General features: G+C 40.6%; 1 protein-coding gene across 1 annotated transcript in view; it reads right to left on the bottom strand.

Annotated features, from left to right (window-relative positions):
• CFAP54 (cilia and flagella associated protein 54) overlaps positions 1-21,136 on the bottom strand; it is a 358,105-nt gene that overhangs the window by 173,830 nt on the left and 163,139 nt on the right. Inside the window, exons 47-48 of the mRNA XM_058673646.1 lie at positions 13,047-13,169; positions 6,939-6,992 (exon numbers count right to left, since the gene is read on the bottom strand). Of these exons, the coding sequence (XP_058529629.1) occupies positions 6,939-6,992; positions 13,047-13,169 (177 nt within the window). The remainder of the gene's footprint in view (positions 1-6,938; positions 6,993-13,046; positions 13,170-21,136) is intronic.

The raw sequence follows: 21,136 nt of genomic DNA, 5'->3' as shown, positions 1-21,136 counted from the left end.
ACTCTCATTGGTTTACTTCACAGTTCTCTCCTACATCACAAACATCTTCTTACAAAAGTTTTCCAAACAGTGCACAGCCAACTCTCATTTCTTCCATCTTAAAAAAAAAACTCTGTGTACCCCAACTTGCCTTTGCAACTTGTACCCAAATTTTCTGTCCCCCCGCCTTGCTATTCTTAATAGTTGGCAGCATTCTGATCACATGCCTTTCATTTGTTTAAAAATCGATTTCATTCCTACGTTTAAACCCTTTGTTCAAGGTCACCAATGGTCAGCACTTTGATACATCCATTGGTCAATTCTTGTTCCTCATGTATCATGTTGTTTCAACATTACACGCCACATACATTACACGCCATTAAACTGCCACATACAATCAACCTTCAAATGCATTACGATATGCAAAAAAGACTGACGCCCAAGACCTAGTGAATCATAGAACTAGAATTAACAGCAAATATGACAGATACTACTGATTACTCTCTCCCTCTGAAAATGCTTTTTTCTCTTGGATTCAGTCCACCACATAACTGGTTTCCTTCCTATTCTTCCAGCCAACCTGTTTGAGCCTGTTTTTGCTGATTTCTCTTTTCCTGTCCTCTTAATATTGGAATGTCCAGGCCCATGTTTTGCTTTGTAAAGATTTATTTATTTTTATTGGAAAGACAGATTTACAGAGGAGAAGAGAGAGAGAGAATGATCTTTCAACCAGTGGTTCACTCCCCAGATGGCCGCAACAGCCAGAGCTAAGCCATTCCAAAGCTAAGAGTCAGGAGCCTCTTCTGGGTCTCTCATATGGGTGCAGGATCCCGGGTCTTGGGCCATTCTTCACTGCCTTCCTGGGACATAAGCAGGAAGCTGGATTAGAAGCAGAGCAGCCAGAACATGAATTGGCACCCACATGAGATGCTGGCACTTGAGGATCAGTCTTTTGAGCCATGGCACCAGTCCCCAGGTTCAAGGTTTTAATTTCACCTAAAGGCTAAAGGAACCACAGGAATTTTCCCGTCTCCAACCTCTCTTCTGAATTCAAGACTCACAGAACCAACCTCTGAACCAATTCCTACACTTAGATGTCTGATGGTCATCTCAACATGTCTACATGTCCAAAATTACATTCCAAGTCTCACTCAGCACCACCCAACTGCCCTAACCACCTCCCCTCAGCCCCATACATATACACCGAGAATTTGGCTGCACTGACTAACTAGTGTTGATGACACCATCAGAACAGTACATGGCACTCAAAAGAACCAACACTATAGTGGCAACAGCGTATCTTTAAAACATAAATAGGTCAGGCCATATCCCTGCTCAACACTCTCCAATGGCTTCCCATTTTGCTAAGAGCTAAGTTTACAAAGGAGTTATGAAACCCTTCTGAATTTGAACTCTCTCATCTTATTTCCTACTGTTTTTCACCATACACATAGCTCTAACCTCACTGGCTAAGATATCTCACTAAACTAGACAGTCCTGCTGCAGAGTATTTGAAATTGCTGTTCTTTCTAGATTTTTCTGTCTCCAGATTTCAAACAACTTGCACTTTACCTGTTCCAGGTCTGTTCATAAAAATGACCTCAGGAAGACTAATCTGATGAGGTCACTAAAATCACAAAATTTGGACACATGGTTCCAAATTCCTTTGTGCACTATTAGATTTATTTTCCTATTTTTATTTGAAAGACAGATTTATAGAAAAAAACATCTTTCATTCCCTGGTTCATTTCCCAAATGGCTGCAAAGGTTGGAGCTGAGCCCATCTGCAGCCAGGAGCTAGGAGCTTCTTCTGGGTCTCCCGTGCAGGTGCAGGGTCCCATGACTTTTGGGCCATCAGAAGCTCTGATTCTCCCTGACCATGACCTGAGAAAGAAGTGGAAAGATTCTCTGATTTGACGGACAGCATCGGAGTCGTGCCATGAACACAACAGGCTCTTAACAAATATTTGTTGAATTAACATGAAAGGTAGATGACAGGATTATTTGCCTTTGCTTTCCTTTTTTAAAGATTGATTGAGTGAGTGAGTGATTGGAAAGGTGGAATTACAAAGAGACAAAGACACATAAAGAGAAATTTTTCATCTGTCAGCTCACCTTCCAAGTTGCTGCAATGGCCAGAAAGAGCTGGGCCAGGCCAAAGCCAGGAACCAAGAGCTTTTCTTTTCTTTTTTTTTTAATTTATTTTTATTAGAAAGGCAGATACACAGAGAGGAGGAGAGACAGAGAGGGAGATGATTCACTCCCCAAGTTGCCACAATGGTCAGAGTTGAACCAATCCAAAGCCAGGAGCCAGGAGCTTCATCCAGGTCTCTTATACCCAAGACTGGGCCATCCTCAACTGCTTTCCCAGGCTGCAAACAGGGAGCTGGATGGGAAATAGCTGTCAGGATTAGAAACAGTACCCATATGGGATCCCGGAGCATGTAAAGGGAGGACTTTAGTCACTAGGCTATTGTTCTGGGCCCACCAAAAGCTTTTTCTGAGTCTCCTATGTGTGCAGGATCCCAAGTCCTTGGGTTATCCTGTGTTGCTTTCCCAGGCACATGAGCACAGAGCTGGGTCAGAAGTGGAACAACCTGGACTTGAACTCAGGTACTGATACGGAATGCTGGCACCACAGGTGGTAGCTTTTTAGACAACAGCGCTGATGCCAGGGTTATCTATTCTAGAAAAGATAGAAAGTACATGCCTTCTGCAAACAAAATAGAAAGTTCCCATTTTGGGGGTGAGTTTAAAGTAATAGTTGCATTGGGAAGATTTGTGCATGCTGTTCCTTTCCTTTTTTCAACCTCTTCTCAGACATGGAAACCAAGAATGCAGAACAGCTGGGTCTGGTGCAGCCAGCAAGCCTGAGCGGCAGCCAGACCTCTACACTGGGAGAATGGTCAGCCCTCTCCACGTAGAGAAGACATTTCCCATTGGTTACAAATGAAGGAAGAATAAAGTAGCTCTTTTCTCTTTTTCCCCCACTGTAAATGTGATTTAATGAGCCTTGACAATTACATACAAGCACTTGAGGATCAAAAGAAGATTAATTAGTAATGCTATTTAACACACTGTCCTCTCCCTCAACGTAGAAAATGCAAAGTGTAATCTTAAGAGTCTTAAGCAGATCAACAGTACTGTTTTAATTAATTAGCTAATTGGAATTGGGTTTCCATTATACTGTCAGCCTCTTTTTGTATTAAAAAGAAATGATCAAACAGACATTCTTTTTACATCAAAAATCACTCTTTAAGGAACTGCTTTTATGATATCCTGGCATTTGTGACTAGAAAGAAATAAATATTCTTAAATGCCCCCCAAGGTCCCAGAACATCAAATGAAATATGAATATGTATCTGCATCTTCCTCACACTGGTTCTGAAGTTAAGCCTCTGCCCCCAGTGCCTTGTAGACTTTATAAAACTCCATATTTCTTCCTTACCTTGCAGTTCCTCAGTGAAGATTAATTCTGTCAGTTAAGGGAGCAACAGAGGGAGAAGGCTGAATCATAAAGACTCAAACTGCCCCTAGAGTTAGCATAGTGAACATCTCAGTGTGAGCCCCTATTCTGAGAACCTAACAGGAACTCACAGGTGCTGATCAAATGTTACCCAAGCTACTCTTTGATCCAGATGTAATGGAGCCCATCTCTGCCTGGTTCCTATTGCCCATCAAAGGAAGGCCACATGTCACTACAGAGCAACTAGAGACCTACGCATGAGCTGATCATACACTGCTCAGGCCCAGTGTTGAACTACACAATTCACTGCTTTTACTCTTTTAAGGATTCTGGGAATTGAACATTAACTGCCTGGCTCCTTGTTTGGTGCTTTGCAATAAACACTTGCTTTTACCTAGCAGCACAGTGTCAGTAATTGTTTTGCTGTGTGCTGGGCTGGTGGATCCACTATGGAGATTCCATAACAACTACTCCAACCAGTTTGGGAAGTTTTCTACACTATTCCTTCATTTCCAATATCTTTGTTATAAAGTAAGATACATTTTTAGACAAAAGCAATGAATCATCTGGAGCTTGATTAAAAGTCAACATTGTGTAAGGCTTTCAGCAGTTATGTAACCCTTAGTCAAGATAATGATGAAGAAAACTAAACTCTCTTTATGGTTCTACTGGGAATTTATACTTGAGGTATATGACTGGTGAACAGGGCATCATTTAGCGAGAGTTCTCACCTATACATAGATCAGTGTGTAATGTATATGAAGACATACTGAGAATAATGTTTTGACTAGAAATACAGTTTTTTATTTAGCTGGCATATTGGATGGGAAGCTTTATAATAATATTTTGTGCATAATGGTAGAAATACAGATTTTGCCATTACAAAGAGCGAGCCTAGGTGTCCTTTAAAGAACAGGATATGGGATACTGAGTCTGATTTTAAGGAAAAAAAATGCAGTACAGTATTGAGTGGGGTGTTTACTGTTGATCAAGATTAACTTCTCTTAGAAAAGGCTAGTAAGTAAGTCAGTTTTACCAGTGGTGGACAAGTTACTGCCTAGAAGTACTATACTAATGTTGTAACAAAAGAAAACACTTCATATCCAAAAAAAAGTCAACATTGTGAAATCAAATGTACAATAATAGAAAAGTAATGAGATCAAATTTCACAATAGGTGTAATGTAAGATAAAATTAAAGCAATTTTGAAGAAATGTCTCTCAAAAATATTTAATAATCACCTTAGTGAATAAGACAGAATGCTGTCACCTAATATTCTTTAAAATGCAAAATCTTAGTGCTAGTGATGCAGGTTAAGCACTGACTTGAAGTGCCAGCATCCCATATGTGTACCGGTTAAGTTTTTACCACTCCACTTCTGACCCTGCTTCTTGCTAATGAGCCTGGGAAAGCAGAACAAGATGGCAAAGGTTCCTCAGCCCCTGCACTGAGATGTGGGAGACCTAGAAGAAGCTCCTGGCTTCTTGCTTCAAGCTGGCTCAGGCTTAAGAGTTCTGACTAGCTAGGGAGTGAACCAGAGGATAGAAGATTTCTCTCTCTCTCTTTCTCTCTCTCTCTCCCTGGAACTCTACCTTTCAAATAAATAAAAAAATTTTTTAAAGCAAAAACTTACTAAGGATTTCAGAAACAGATTTTATGTATGTATATAACAGGCATATATATATATATATATACACACACACACACATACACACAACTGCACAACTCTTTTGTGCTCTAACATTTCTAAGGAGACAGACGGTGCCCTGACTTCAAAAGAAAAAAAAACTCTCAAGCTATCCAAATACTACTAGATCATCAAATACTGAAGTTCCATGCATTTAATTACTGACATGAACAACATTGGGTAGAAGGGTATACATCAGTGTATACATCCATTGGGTAGAAGGGTATACATCAGTGTATACATCCATTGGGTAGAAGGGTATACATCAGTGTATACATCCATTGGGTAGAAGGGTATACATCAGTGTATACATCCATTGGGTAGAAGGGTATACATCGGTGTATACATCCATTGGGTAGAAGGGTATACATCGGTGTATACACCCATTGGGTAGAAGGGTATACATCGGTGTATACATCCATTGGGTAGAAGGGTATACATCGGTGTATACATCCATTGGGTAGAAGGGTATACATCGGTGTATGCGTGAGAGGATAGGAAGGGCAATGACAAGTTTCCGCAAGGAAAAACAGCAGCCTCTGAGGTGGGCCTCGGAAACGGCCCCACAGCAAATGCTGCCCACATGCCAGCCTTCCCCCTTGGACACACCCTAGAGAATCTCTTGGCCAGGTGTCAAGAGGACTATCCAGTCTAATAACATTGGATAGGAAAACCTTGGGAGAAACTTCACCAACTCCACACCTAAGATGCTCTTTGTCCAGCAGAAGGGGGAGGAGAGAAGCAGAAATAAAAAATAGTAGAAATTGGACCCCGCGTGATAAACTAGTGGCTAAAGTCCTCTTCTTGCATGTGCCAGGAACTACTATGGACACTGATTCGTGTCCTGGCAGCCCCACCTCCCATCCAGCTTCCTGCTTGTGGCCTGGGAAAGCAGGCGAGGATGGCGCAAAGCCTTGGGATCCTGCACCCATGTGGGAGACCTGGAAGAAGCTCCCGGCTCCTAGCTTCAGGATGCCTAAGCTCTGACTGTTGCAGCCACTTGGGGAGTCAATCAGCAGACAGAAGATCTTCCTCTCTGTCTCTCCTCCTCTCTGCATATCTGTCTTTCCAATAAAATAAATAAATAAATCTTACAAAAAAAAAAGAAAAAGAAAGAAATGGCAGGAAGTGGATCCTTAACCATATAAACCCAAGTGCATGCAGTCTTCACACAGGCTCTCAGATCCACCTGAAGAGTTGCCTCTCCATCCTGCAGCAGCTGCTATCTCATTCCATTTGGTTACCTTACTTACTGCTATTCTGTCTTCTATCTGAAATTCTCTGGAGAAAGACAAGGACCTCTATTCCCCATCTCCAAAAACACAAGTGCATTTAGACGAACAGTCTCATTCTCTTCTTGTGAAAAATACTGCATAATTTAAAGGAAATATTCACAAAAAATGTCAACGAAAATTACCCCCCAAACCCTTGCTGATGGTCTCTGAACTGAGAAAGGAGGAGATGGAGAGAAGCAGCAGTGAATGGACAGGCTGTTGCCAAATGTACAAAACTGTTTTCTTACAGTTATCTATCTCCCTCCAGGTAACAAACATGCATATTAAAGTGAGGGATACTTGGCACAGCTACGTGAACATGCTGGATACACATGTGTAATTTAAAAAAGCAGTAACTGCCATTTGCTCAAGCTGAAAATCGGGTTAGTGTGATCTAATCCTACACCTTTGGTCTCAGGATTTTGAGATAAAGTCCACAGCACATTTCAAATTCCTAAAATCAAAAAGACTGAAACAACTCAAAAATTAGTTAACTTCACATGTGCAATATTCGTTAATACTGTTTTCCTTACCTGTATATTTTCTTTACTGTTAAGAGGTTTCCCTGAGTCAAATGATTGAAATATCTGTCAAAACACAAAATATTGACAGACTATTCAGTATTCTTGTAGAACTTTTTAAATGAGTTAGTATGTTCTTCTAAAATTATTATAAATGCCATTCTACCATACAAATAACACTCTAGTCAAAAAACTTAAGTATCATATTAAAAAATTTTAAAAAGCAGCAGTCAATTATTTTATGTGGTCAACTTAATATTTTAATACCTTTCATACCAATTTCTTTTAAATGCATTTTAAAGCATAGATTTATAATCCATGTTCACTAAAATTACATCATGCTCTAATTGAATAACAATGAACTATTTGTAAAATCTCAACCTATTCTATGGCTTATATTCTGTCCTGGGAATGTAGCACAGTCACTAACCTCTTTACTGTGCTATACATCTACGGCAGGCATTTCCCACCAGGAGCCATCAGTCAGCCTTGGTTTAAATAACACTGATTACTATTTTGTTTATTCTGCAAGGGAGCACTGCATTTGAACAGATTCCTGGAACTGCAATTTACGGGTAAAAAGAATACTTGAAGAAGATTGGAAGGAGCTGGCTCAATTTACACGCCTACCTGTGTTATTTAAAATGCCAGGAGTATTGCATTTTGAATGCTTAGTATTGTCACTCAAAAAAGTATTTGCCAACAAAAAGTATTTGCCAGTTTGAAGGTAAAATTATATTCAGAATGATTACTGTTATGATTCCTTTCCATTTTTAAGCTATCTTTTAATACATCTGGTTCTAAATGTAATACTGCATTAGGTCATGTTTCGTGTATTTACCACAGGAGATTGTCATATTATCAATAGGTCACATTCTTTCTGGCATTGCTAAAACAACTGAAAATTGATCTACCATATGACGAGCTAACAACCTACTTCTGAGAATATATCCAAAGGAGATGAAATCTGCATACAAGAAAGCGACTTATAATTCCATACATATTTTTAAAAGATTTATTTATTTATATTGGAAAGTCAGATACACAGATAAGAAGAGAAACAGAGAGGAACATCTTGCGTCAGCTGATTTACTCCCCAAGTGGCTGCAACAGCTGGAGCTGAGCCAATCTGAAGCCAGGAGCCATGAACATCCTCCAAGTCTCCCATGCAAGTGTAGGGTTCCCAAGGCTTTGGGCCATCCTCACCTGCTTTCCCAGGCCACAAGCAGGGAGCTGGATGGGAAGCGGGGCTGCTGGGACACGAATCAGTGCCCATAGGGAATCCCAGTGCACGCAAGGTGAGGAATTTTGCTGCAAGACTATACCACGCCAGGCCCAATCCTATATTTTCACAGCAGTACAATTTACAATAGTGAAGACCTAGAAACAACCCAGATGCCTGTCAGAGAGGAATGGATAAAGATACCTATTGTAAAACTGGAGCAGAGAACAATAAGGAGGGAAAGAAACTTGGGCAGGGGGGAGACCCCAGGGCCTATCAAACTGTGCCATAAAACATTTTTTAAAATTAATAAGAGTATCTAACTCTTAAAAAAAAAACTGGCATACATCTACTCTATGGAATACTACTGAGCCAAAAAAAAAAAAAAAAACAAGAAAAAAAGAAATTCTACCATTTGCGACAAAATGGTCCAAGTAGAGTCCATTATGTTTAGTGAAATAAGCCAATCAAAAAAAAGACAAATATCGTATGCTCTCTCCGATTTTATAAGGCAACCTTCATGCAAAATACAAGATCAAGAGATAAACAGGTAAGCGTGTGTGTGTACACAAATATATTCAGCTAGAGGAACTTTATAATGGAGGCAAGTATTCTGTGAAGATACATTGCAGTAAGAATCTTTACTTCTGAATAGGAGCTAGACTCCCAATGAAACTGTTAAATATGTCTTCACAATAGGATGCTGAAATTTCTACCACTGTCTATCATCTACAATGTTAGGACACACATTGCAGAACCCAAAGGTTCTGACTGATAAGAAGGACCATAGTATTGTTATAATATAGGGGAAAACAGTGGGGTGGCAGGGAAGGGAATGTTGGGAAGGGGAAACCCCTGAGCCTATGGAACTGCATCAAGAATAATTTAAAAAATAAAATATAAGGCCCTTTTTAAAAGCTACCCATTTGTAGAAGCCAACAACACTGATGTCTCTCATATATATTCCCTTGATCACAGAAGTCTCCAACAGCTTCCATGGATAAGCTGATCACACATGAATGGTGTGCTTTTTCAAACAGCTTTACCTGTTTGCCTAAGGCCATTCTGTGGCCATTGAGAATATTCAGAGAGGGCCCAGTATGGTAACCTAGTGGCTAAAATCCTTGCCATGTACACATTAGGATCCCATATGGGCGTCGGTTCTAATCCCGGCAGCTCCACTTCCCATCCAGCTCCCTGCCTGTGGCCTGGGAAAGCAGTCAAGGACAGTCCGAAGCTTTGGGACCCTGCACCCGCGTAGGAGACCTGGAAGAGGTTCCTGGCTACTGGCTTCAGATCGGCTCAGCTCTGGCCATTGCAGCTGCTTAGGGAGTGAACCAGTGGATGGAAGATCTTTCTCTCTGTCTCTCTTTCTCTCTGTATCTGCCTTTCCAAAAAAAAAATAAATAAATCATAAAAAAAGAATGTTCAGAGAGACTAGAAGTACAGGGTTAAAAAAAATCGTTAAAGAAAGAGAAGAGAACCAGTCTCCCTGAGAGTCTGGTGGATCACAGCAATGACCTTCTCATGAATGCTCTCTGGATGAATCAGATTTCTTTGCTTCTTGATCTAAGTTTCCCACTTGCTCATTACACAGTCACATCCCAAATAACACTACTTGCCTCTAGATCTTCAACACGTCACAAAAATTTCAATAAAAGGAAATGTGGTGTTAATTTTTTTTTCCCTTTTTTGCAGATAGTCTTCACTATCTATACCACACTGAGAATTGAGTTGTAACTGAATTCATGGGGCATCTATGTTGGTGTGAATTGAAAACAATGGGTAGTGCGACTGTAGTTTGGCGATAAGAGCAGAACCCAGTATGAGTATAATGATGAAATACAGAATTTTTAAAGGTCTATGAGAAGCTCAATAATAATCTGTAGCACTTCTTCAGTTGCTTTTCTTTTTACAGCGAAACCTACCTCATTAATCCTTTCTTAAATAACTAGCCTCTATTCTAATAACACTGACACCTATTTTAACCATACACCCAGAGAGCTCTTTTTCTTTCAATTATACTTTAAAAATTTCCATTGAAATTGGAAAGCTATAAATTAACTTTGGGAGCACAAAGTTTGAAGTCAGAATGTATTAGGAGATAATTCACACAATATACATTTATCTTACAAAAGCTAGCAGACAAAAGTTAACTTGGAAAATTACAGGGAAGAATTAGTTTTACCATTTATATTTGTTTTGGTGAAAGTGATTGCCATTAAAATGTTTCTCTGATTTTTCGTTCTACCTATTTTCTCTTTCTTCTCATCTTCCTGGTCAGACCTAAATATGAGTCCTCTGATTTGTACTTGACTGGATCAGCTCCAGGGGTACCCAGATGATTTCATTTTAGTGTTATGATCTTAAATCTCTAGGATGATATCACTATAATCTTCCTTGCCACATGAAATTCCAGACTGTATCCTGCCTACTCTGATCTGTGGTACATCTGCAGCTGTTTACCTACACTCACCATGCTCAACCCCCACCCAAAGCAGGACACCCCATATCACTGAATGAAAAGGTTTCCTACCAGTGGCTTAGGTTGGGCACTGAGAATCACCCTGGACCCCTTCTCTTACATCACATGTCCAAATTAGCATCTGCAAGCATGCTCTCTTCTATCACTATCCACAGAATCAATTCATTGCTCACTCCACCCCCCAACTGTTCCCATCCCCAAAAACAGCTTGTTTCAACCAGGTAATTTCCAACAGCCATCAAACCAATCTACTTACATCCCTACTGAACCACAGCCCATTCCTCAAGCAGTAAATGAAGTGGTTTTTATATATATATATTTTTATCCTAGTATGTCATTTCTTTGCTCAAACCTCTACAGTTTCCTGTCCCATTTGAAGTAATTTCCAGTTCTTACCAAGCCCTAGAAGGTCTTGTATGGCCTCACTCCTGGATTTCAACCTATTTTCCCCTCCTCCTTGCTTGCTTTCTTCTGTTTCTGGCAACTTCATTTGGTCTACTTATTGTTGCTCAACAGTGTCTTGCAAGCATCCTTATAGGGCCTCCATCCTTACAGTTCTCCCACTGAAAAAGCTGTTTCCTTAAATCTTGGCATGGCTCACTTCTCTCAAGACTTATGTATTAGACAGACCTTCCAATCAGCCTGGATAAAACAGCAAGCCGCTCTCCATCCCTTCCAGCTGGCCTTAATCAAACATCATAACGTACCACCTGAAATGTGCTTTTATGTTTAATATGTTTAGGGGTTGTCTCACTCACTGAGCAGTAAGTTGCAGCAAAGCAGTCACTCTGTCTTTTTATTGCTCTTTTCTCATGCATGATACAGTAGTTTTATATAAGAAACACTCAACATGTTTTATGAAGGGAGCATGATTTTAACAACATGAAAACCACTTGAAGTAAACTATTGACTGAGATGCAAGCAAGAAAATACTGTTGACTGAATCCAAGTAAGAAAATGAGACAGTTCAAGTCACAGAGAACAAACAAAATAGACTCTTCTCAATAGAAGCATGGTTGAACTGATACACATATATACACATACAAGTATAGGAAGTATAGATATACTGTACATATATACATATGTACAAACATATACACACTCACATTTTTATCTTATTGTCTATAGAAAATCCCTATTGAGGTATTCTAAAGATAACCTCACACCCTAGTACAATGCTACAACAGTTGCACAAAGTAACAGGCAGGTACATTTTAGAGGAATTTGCCAAAGTAATTAACATATTATATGTAAACATAATGTTAGCTGAGGCAAATGATTCTCAAGACTTATAGCTCATTTCCCAGCTGCTGTACATCTGGGTCCAACCAGCCTTTATACTGTGTGTCCGTCTTACCCCTCACACATTTGGCCTCCTTCACACAAACTGACTTGCTACTCCCTCCTATTTCCTCCTGTTTCCTGTATTACTGTCCCAGAGGGGCTTGCAGCAAGATCACCTGATGATTCCTGGTGACTGGGGAAAACCGAAGCAGAGGAAAACAAACAAAACAACTGCTCTGACTTAATTTATGTGTTAAGACTAGACATTAGCAGTCTCCAGTTCACAAATGCACACTGAGCAAACCAGGTAAAATTACACTGTCAAACAAAACTAGGTACATATAATGAATGTTTTTGCCTCATTGAAATAAAAAGAAATTTAAGCAACATATTATAATTCTTTGAGATTCACTATGCAAACCAAAGATCAAAATAAGAGGTGAGAAAGACAACTTTGATCAAGAAATTAAAAGGTTAGACTAGAAATCTAACAGGTAGTGTGTTCATCAAACACTTAATGAGACCATCCACTGTAATTACAGTAAAACAGCATGCAGCAATCCTGAGTCCGAATTCTATTGCCCAAATCTACTCTAGAACCACGTTCCTTCTCCCGTGACATTCTTCCATTCCCAAACGATTGACATCTCTGAAAAGTCACGTTAGCTGTAACCAGACTTAATAAACAACATTGGAGTTTGAAGGTACACCTTTGTGGAAGTGTACCTGAGATACTAAGAAAGCAGCCATCAAAAGTAAAAAGATGGGACCCAGAGTGGTAGCCTAACAGCTAAAGTCCCCACCTTGAATGCACCAGGATCCCATATAGGTGCCAGTTCTAATCCTGGCAGCCCTGCTTCCCACCTAGCTCCTTGCTTGTGGCCTGGGCACACAGTGAAGGACTGCCCAAAGCCTTGGGACCCTGCACCCATGTTGGAGACCCAGAAGAGGTCCCGGCCTCCTGCCTTCGAATTGGATCAGCTTGACTCCAGCCATTGCGGCCGCTTGGGGAATGAATCAGTGGATGGGATATCTTCTTTTCTGTCTCTCCTCTTCTCTGTATATATGACTTTGCAATAATAAATAAAAACAAGTTAAGAGATGGTCTGAAGTAAACTTGGTGGATTACCTTGACTTTCCCAGTAGCTTTACAGCCAGAGGGTATGGAACATGGTATGTTTCTTCCATAAAATATCTGGCATATCTCGTAAAAGGCTTCAGAAAAGAATCCTAAATCTATTAGGACTTCTACCTGCAAAAGAAAGAAAAAGTGAGATTTTAAATGGCATAGTTTTACATAACAATAAATGTGTAAGTGGGAAAAATCAGCAACTTTCTAAGAGCCAAACTTTCTTGTTACTGTTGGTAATGTCAGTTAATGCTTACCAGACATGAGAGATGTGTGCATGTGTGTGGCCTTTGTTCACAGGTACAGTGAACACAGAAGCTGACCGACAAAGGCAGGATGCTGATCCAGACCATATCCTTTTAGAATATTGACCAAATACCATGTAATCCATCAGAAGCAAAGATCCAAAAGGAGTATGGCTGAGGAAAACTTTTTTTTTTATTTTTTTTAAAGATTTATTTATTTTTATTGGAAAGTCAGATATACAGAGAGGAGGAGATAGAGAAAGATCTTTCATCTGCTGGCCCACACCCCAAATGGCCATAAAGGATGGAACTGAACCAATACAAAGCCAGGAGCCAAGAGCTTCTTCCAGGTCTCCATGCTGGAGCAGGGTCCAAAGGCTTATGGCCATCCTCTACTGCTTTCCCAGGCCAAAAGCAGGGAAGCTGGAAGGGAGGTGGAGCAGTCAGGATACTATTCAGTGCCCATATAGGATCCCAGCGCAAGCAAGACAAGAATTTTAACTGCTACACTACTACACTGGGCCCAAGGAAAACGTTTCAATAATAATTAAATTTATCTCTTGTGCTCACAGCAAATTATAGCTTAAGAGAAGACAAAAATTCTCCTACAGTTCTCTGCAGAAAGTCAAACTGGAAGACTTACTCCATAGTGTATGAATGTGGACCCAATGATGAATTACTCATCAGTAAATAGTAGACCCTGTCAGTGTCCTGAAGACATTCTGTTAGCACCATTAATCAACTGATCACTACACATTTACCTGGCTTATTTTGAATATAATCCAGAAGGACTATAATCAAGAAATCATAGGGAAAAAGTTCCTGTTCAAACACATTTCCTTCATAAAACACGTCTATGGAACATCTCTTATACTCTAAGCCATATTTTTTTTTAAAGTCACTTATTCAAGTTACAGACAGTAAGAGCTCACATATGCTGGCTCATGCCCCAAAGGTCCACAATAACCCAAAGCTGAGAGAGATGAACTCAATCCAGATTCTCCACATGAACTGTTTGAGCTATCACTTTTGCTCCCAGGAGATGCATTAGCATGAGGATGGAGGCATGAGTCTGATGCACTCTGATCTTAACAGGCATTTTAACCAATACTTGACCAGTAACCCAAACATCTGGCCCAATAACTCCCTCTCAGAGGAATCATATTTAGCTAACTGTGAGTTAGTTTAAAAAAAGCCACAACTGTAAGTTAGTTAAATATACATACACAAAAAGTCATGGTATACATAACACAAAAAGTCATGGTAGCTTTTAACAAAAGCTACTATGTTGAGCACTACAGTCAGGACAGGCTTCTCTAAAGAGCAGGGGGGTGGACAGGGGCTGGCATTGTGGTGCAGCATGTTAAGATGCCACTTGTGACACAAGCATTCCAAATCAGAGTGTAGGTTCAAGTCTCAGCTACTCTGTTTCTGACCCAGCTCACTGCTAATGTGCCTGGGACTCCCAGATGGCTTGGTTCCTGGCTTCAGCAATCCCTGGCTATTGCAGCCATTTGGGAAGTGAACTGCAGATGGAAGATCATTGTCTCTCTGTCATCACTTGGGCTTTTTAATAGAAAGACAAATGAACCATAACCAGCAACAAAGATGAGCCCCTGAACAGAAGGGCTGGGGATAAAGTAAGAGAGAGAGATGTGTGAATATCTACTGAGGACACCCTGAGATCAGAGCTCATGCAACTGATGTAGTCTTGGAGTCCTGGTAAGTTATAGAACTAGGCTATGAGGAAGGAGGAGCTTGGACATTAAGGGATGAAAGGTTAGGAGATGTGTGTGAACAGCAGCCAGGGAAGGCCCAATCGAGCCTGCAGACCAGAGTCAGAACTTGGCATCTGATTTTCTGTGTGATAAGAAGTTACTGCAGAGTTTTGAGCAGGCAAGGCATTAATTAGACTTACATTTTTTAAAAAGATTTATCTGTTTTTATTGAAAAAGCAGATTTATAGTAAAGGAGAGACAGGGAGAAAGATCTTCTGTCCATTGGTTCACTCCCCAAGTGGCTACAAGAACCAGAACTGAGCTGAGCAAAGTCACAAGCCAGGAGATTCTGCCGGGTCTCCCACATGGGTGCAGGGTCCCAAGGCTTTGGGCCATCCTCCACTGCCCACCCAGCGCACAAGCAGGGAACTGGATGGGAAGTGGGGCTGGGACACAAACAGGTGCCAGCCAATATGAGATCATGGGACATGCATGGTGAGGATTAACCACTGGGCCATCGTGCCAGGCCCTGGACTTGCATTTTGAAAACATGTAATGACTCTGTAGAGAACAGAGAATGATAAATGTAGAAGTAGAGATCAAACCACAAAACCATATGGAGATGACATATACTTGTATGCATGAAACACAGAAATATCACATCCTACCCAGCTTACTCTTGCTTTCCCTTCAGCCTATCTCAGGACATTCCAGAGTATAAAAACTTTCAGGAAATTTTTTGAAAGTTCAGTTAGGAGAAAACCGATGACATGAATAAAATATAAAAGATCAGGGTAATATTTTTAATGGGAAAGAAGAATTTGATTGTGTGTTGAGTTGAACCCTTCATTCCTGTCTGAAACACCTTGGGTTCTAACACCTTCAGTGCCATATGGTATCAAAGTAGGCACTTGGGGAGACAGCTGATCTCATTCAGATTTCTAGATAACTATTTTCCTCGCTAACACTAGGAAGAAACACTTTCCATTTCTGTCTGCACTTAGCGTACTTTGGTCTGAACTGTGAAAATGCTGCTCACGGACTACATCTCACTATGAAGACTACACTGGTTTCAGTTTATTCTTCAATCAAAATGTGTGCTAATAACGGACACAGTTTTCCAGAAGTGACTAACAGTGTGCACACAAATGGGTCAGATGGCAAAAAAAAAAAGACCCATAAATCAACCCTTCACTCACAAAAATACAGCAGCATCAATACCCTTTCTAGGAATGTGGGATATGTCAAGAGTAATAAATCTTTCAGGAGGTTGACCGGCAGTTCTAAGCCAGTCCAGCTGATCATAAAGAGGTCTTAGAGCTGCCCCCAGAAGGACACTACCGCACCATAGAAAGTTCACAGCATGATCTATTGCTGTTCGATTTGTCAGAAGGGCCATTGTCTGCTTTTCCAGACTCTGATTTTTTTCTCTTCCCACTCACTGACCCCGGTTGACTTTAGAAAGGTCAGGCAGCCTGAGCTCCTGTGGGCTGTCATTCCTTCCTGGGTATGATCCATCAGCTGCCCTTTCTCTTTGTATCTGTCGAAACCTTAGTCCAGTTTTTAATCCCACTATACCAGCAGGATCCTACTTATGCCTTGCTTTGCTCTCAATGCTGTTACCAGATAACAGATCTTATCACAAAAGTCTCCTCATCTAAAGTCCATAATTAATCCCTCTCTAATCCAAACTAGAGTTCACAGTTCTTTGTGGCTTTTAAGCTACTCTAGGACAAAAACTGACTGAGAAGTGCAAAGAAACTGCTATGATTCTGAATGCATCCCCCCAAAGATCTTACGTGGCAAACTTAATCCCAAAATGTGTATGTTCACAGTATTTGGAGGCAGGACCTTTTGGGAGTAGAACTAGGCAAGGTCATGAGGACAGGTTCCCATGACAAATTACTGGCTTTATACGAGGAAGAAAGACTCCTGCCATGTGATGACTTCTAGCATGTTATTATTACACAGCTAGAAGTCTACCACCAGAAGCATGTCCTTGATATGGGATTTGTCAGCCTCCAAATTGTGAGAAATAAATTTAAGACAAAGCTCAATCAAAAATGTTCATCCAACCAAAAATGTTATTCCAATTACCTCACTGGATGACACTCTGGATCTCCTGCTGTGTTATTAATAGCAGTCACAGGGATTGTAGTGCATTGGTTTAACCTGGCATTTGCAATGCCAGCATCCCAAATGGGTGCTGATTCATAGTCCTGATTGCTCCACTTCCAACTCAGCTCCATGCTAATGCACTTGGGAACTCAATGGAAGATGACCCAAATACTTGAGCTCCTGTAACATACATGAAGACCTGAAAGGAATTCTAGGCCCCTGGCATTGGCCTGTCCCTGCCTCAGTCACTGTTGCCATCTGAAGAGTAAACCAGTAGATGAAAGATCTCCTTCGTTTCTCTCCGTCCAGCCCTCTGTTTCTAACTCTGCCTTTTTTTTTTTGTAAGACTTATGTATTTTTATTGGAAAGTCAGATTTGTAGAGAGAAGGAGAGACAGAAAGATCTTCCATCTGCTGGTTCACTCCCCAACAGGGCTGCAATGGCCAGAGTTGAGCCAATCCAAAGTCAGGAGCCAGGAGCTTCTTCTGGGTCTCCCACGTGCATGCAGGGTCCTGAGGCTTTGGGCCATCCTCAAGTGATCAGGACTGGAAGTAGAGCAGTTGGGACACAATGTGGTACCCATATGGGATCCCGGTAGTCGCAAGGCAAGGATTTAGCCACTAGGCTATTGTGCCAGGCTTAATATAATAATCTGTAAAAGTAAATAAATAAAGTCATTACAGCCTCTCTATGTGTTTTAACTGTTAATAACAGACTAGAATATGGCTGTTACCCAATTTGGACAAAACAATTTCTTCATTCCTCTCACTTTTCAAGTTCTACATTTCATCTCTTCATAGTACTAGAATTGAAACATGGATAACTGGCATTCCCCATTATCATTGTCTCCTTGCTTTCTCTTGTTTTCTACAATCTCTTTACTCAAAATGTCCACTGCAGCTGAACTGAACCATCTTCAGCGCCAAAGACTCAAAGGTTTCTCACATCTACATCTGGTACCCGAATGTCTAACAAGACTTTGTTCTTCCTTGTCACTCCTGCTCAATTAGTTTACCCTTCTCAAGCCTAACTCCTATCTACTCCCTGAAACCTAAAGATCCCAAGCAACGTCTTCCTCTTTCAAGTTCCTAGAGATTTAGCATTCATGACACAGTTGGAAAACAGACAAGGAGCAAGTGCATATGCATTGCCTTGTGTCTCTGTCTTGTCTCTCTTCCCAATTTTCAATTCCTTGGGAGCAAGGAGAAATTAAGGGCAGGTTACATTGCTTTGACTCAAGTTTTTAACATGGTATTTTTAAACAGAAACTCTTCAATAAATGTTGTTTGGGGATTGAACAGTCACTAAGTAATTTCATATATATATGAAATATATGTGTGTGTATGTATGTGTATATATATATATATATATATATATATATATATATATATGAGAGACAAAGATAGACAGATGGAAATAGCACCCATTTGCTATTTTAGGCCCCACATATAGGCCCCCATACATATATATATGTCCACTTTAGGCCCCCATACATATATACATGCATATATCTATATATGAGAGACCAAGAGAGATAGACAGATGGAGATAGCACCCATTTGCTACTTTAGGCCCCACATGCATGCAAGGTTAAGACTAGACTGAATCAAAGACAGGAACTAGCAACTCAACCTAGGTCTCCTATGTGGATGGTAAAAATCCAATTACTTGAGCAGAATCACTGCCTCCTGGGATTTGTATTAGCAGAAAGCTATAGTCAGGGGCCGGAGGTATCCAACCCATGTATGCTGCTATAGAATGTAGGTGCCTTATCCTGTTTCTTAACCACTAGGTTTAACTTTTTAGCCAAGCATTTTCTAGATGACTTTCTAATGAGCACTAAAGGGAATATGGAGAGTAGGTACTAAATAAATGTCTGCTGATTTTTAAACTCAATCTGATAATTATTGACTATCAAGAATATTATTACCCAAGACACTACAGGGAATGCAAAGATGAATAAGATACAAGACCAAGCCTCAAAAATTTTGCAATCTTGAAGAGAATACTAATTTTTTTTAAGAGGAGAGGAAGAAAGAAATAACATATAGTTCTTAATATGGAAGTTAAAGGGCCTGGCATAGGGGCCTACTGGTTAAATCCTTACCTTGCATGTGCCAGGATCCCATGTGGGCACCAGCTCTTGTCCCAACTGCTCCAGTTCACTTCCAGCTCCCTAGCTGTGGCCTAGAAGGGCAGTGGAAGATGGCCCAGGGCCTTGGGACCCTGCACCCACATGGGAGACTCAGACAGAGGAAGCTCCTAGCTCCTGGCTTCGGATTGGCTCAGCTCTGGCCATTGGGCTACTTAGGGAATCAACCAGCAGAGATGGAAGATCTTTCTTCTGTCTCTCCTTCTCCTTATAAATCTGACTTTCCAACAGAAATAAATGAATCTTTTAAAAATGGAATTTAGAATTCAAAAGAGAACACATTAAAAAGCTTAGTAAATAAGGGTTAAGTATATATTTTATACACACATACACATATATATGGGGAAAACAGGAACACAATCTAAGTCTCATAGCTTAATGGCTGAAACTCAATTACTTCACGCCATCATCACTGCCTTCTAGATTCTACATGAGCAGGAAGAGAAAGACAAAAGCCAAAGACAGGTATCAAAACAAGGCATTCTAATGTAGGAGATGAGTATCTTAGCTGGCTACCTCAGGATGTAGAAATTTTCATGGTAACAAAAGTTATTTGTTGCCGAGTTAAAAATATGTTAGTAGTCAGCACCAGAATTACTCTTAGGAATTTCTTTCTTTTTTTTTAAGATTTATTTATTTTTATTACAAAGTCAGATATACAGAGAAGAGGAGAGACAGAGAGGAAGATCTTCCATCCGATGATTCACTCCCCAAGTGAGCCGCAATGGCCAGTGCTGTGCCGATCCAAGGAACCTATTCCAGGTCTCCCACGTGGGTGCAGAATCCCAAAGCATTTGGGCCGCCTCGACTGCTTTCCCAGGCCACAAGCAGGGAACTGGATGGGAAGTGGAGCTGCCAGGATTAGAACCGGCGCCCATATGGGATCCTGGTGCATTCAAGGCCAGGACTTTAGCTGCTAGGCCACGCCGCCCAGCCCCCTTAGGAATTTCTTTATTTAGAATCTGAAAACACAGGCTCAAGGGTATGGTTGGAATGAATAAAATAGTTCAAACGCAAGTCTGATTTTCCCAACCTAGAGTCAAGAGAAATTTAGGGAAGAGTGGCATGGGATATTTACCAAAAGGGGGAAGAAAGAATATGCTGTAGTGTAATGATTCTCGACTGCAATAACTGAGGTTAACCTCTTATCCAGATCCCATCCTTGATAGCAACTAGTCAGCAGCTGGGGGTAAGCCACGGTGGAGTATGTAAACCATGTACATAAACTGAAAAACTGTAAATCAGATCCTTTATTTTACGAAGTATCGTTAAATGTTTACTGGTGCACAGCTGATTACACTGTGGAATGGGAAGCAAAAGCATGCAATTGCTAAGGAATATCTGAAGGTAAAAATCCCAATTTTTGTATTTCAAAAAGTTCTTTTCAACTCAAACTTCTCCATCTTCCCCATTTTCAGAAAAATCGATGATAGGAAGCAAAGGCCTTGAGTAAATACATCGTGTGAGTTCATACATGAAGTGTGTGTGTGAGAGAGACAGATTTTGTACTAGAGTTTGAAGTGGTGCAGAACAGGGATTCTCAGTAAATCCATACACAAAGCCAGTTCAACACAGGTGGAGGCTGGCAAGGCAGGGGACCAGGAACACAGACAGAGAGAACGAAGTGGTTCAAGTGCTCATTCCACACAGGGCTCTGATCAACCACACATGATCTGTGTGACCTTTTTCATTCAACTACCTGTGTATAGAAAAATTCTTGCATAACATGATGGTTCTTAGGAATAAAATTACGGAAACTTCAAAAGATACTGATTCCGTTTGTCTCCACCAAAAGAGCTGTCCCTCAGAAGTGGTCATTTCCAGACTGATTAGGGTTGAATGAGCCTTGTTTCCAGA

This window comes from Ochotona princeps, chromosome 15 (genome assembly GCF_030435755.1).
Source record: "Ochotona princeps isolate mOchPri1 chromosome 15, mOchPri1.hap1, whole genome shotgun sequence".
In the NCBI taxonomy this organism is placed as follows: Eukaryota; Metazoa; Chordata; class Mammalia; order Lagomorpha; family Ochotonidae; genus Ochotona; species Ochotona princeps.
Note: the sequence above shows the minus strand (reverse complement) of the source record. Positions and strands in the feature narration are given on the sequence as shown.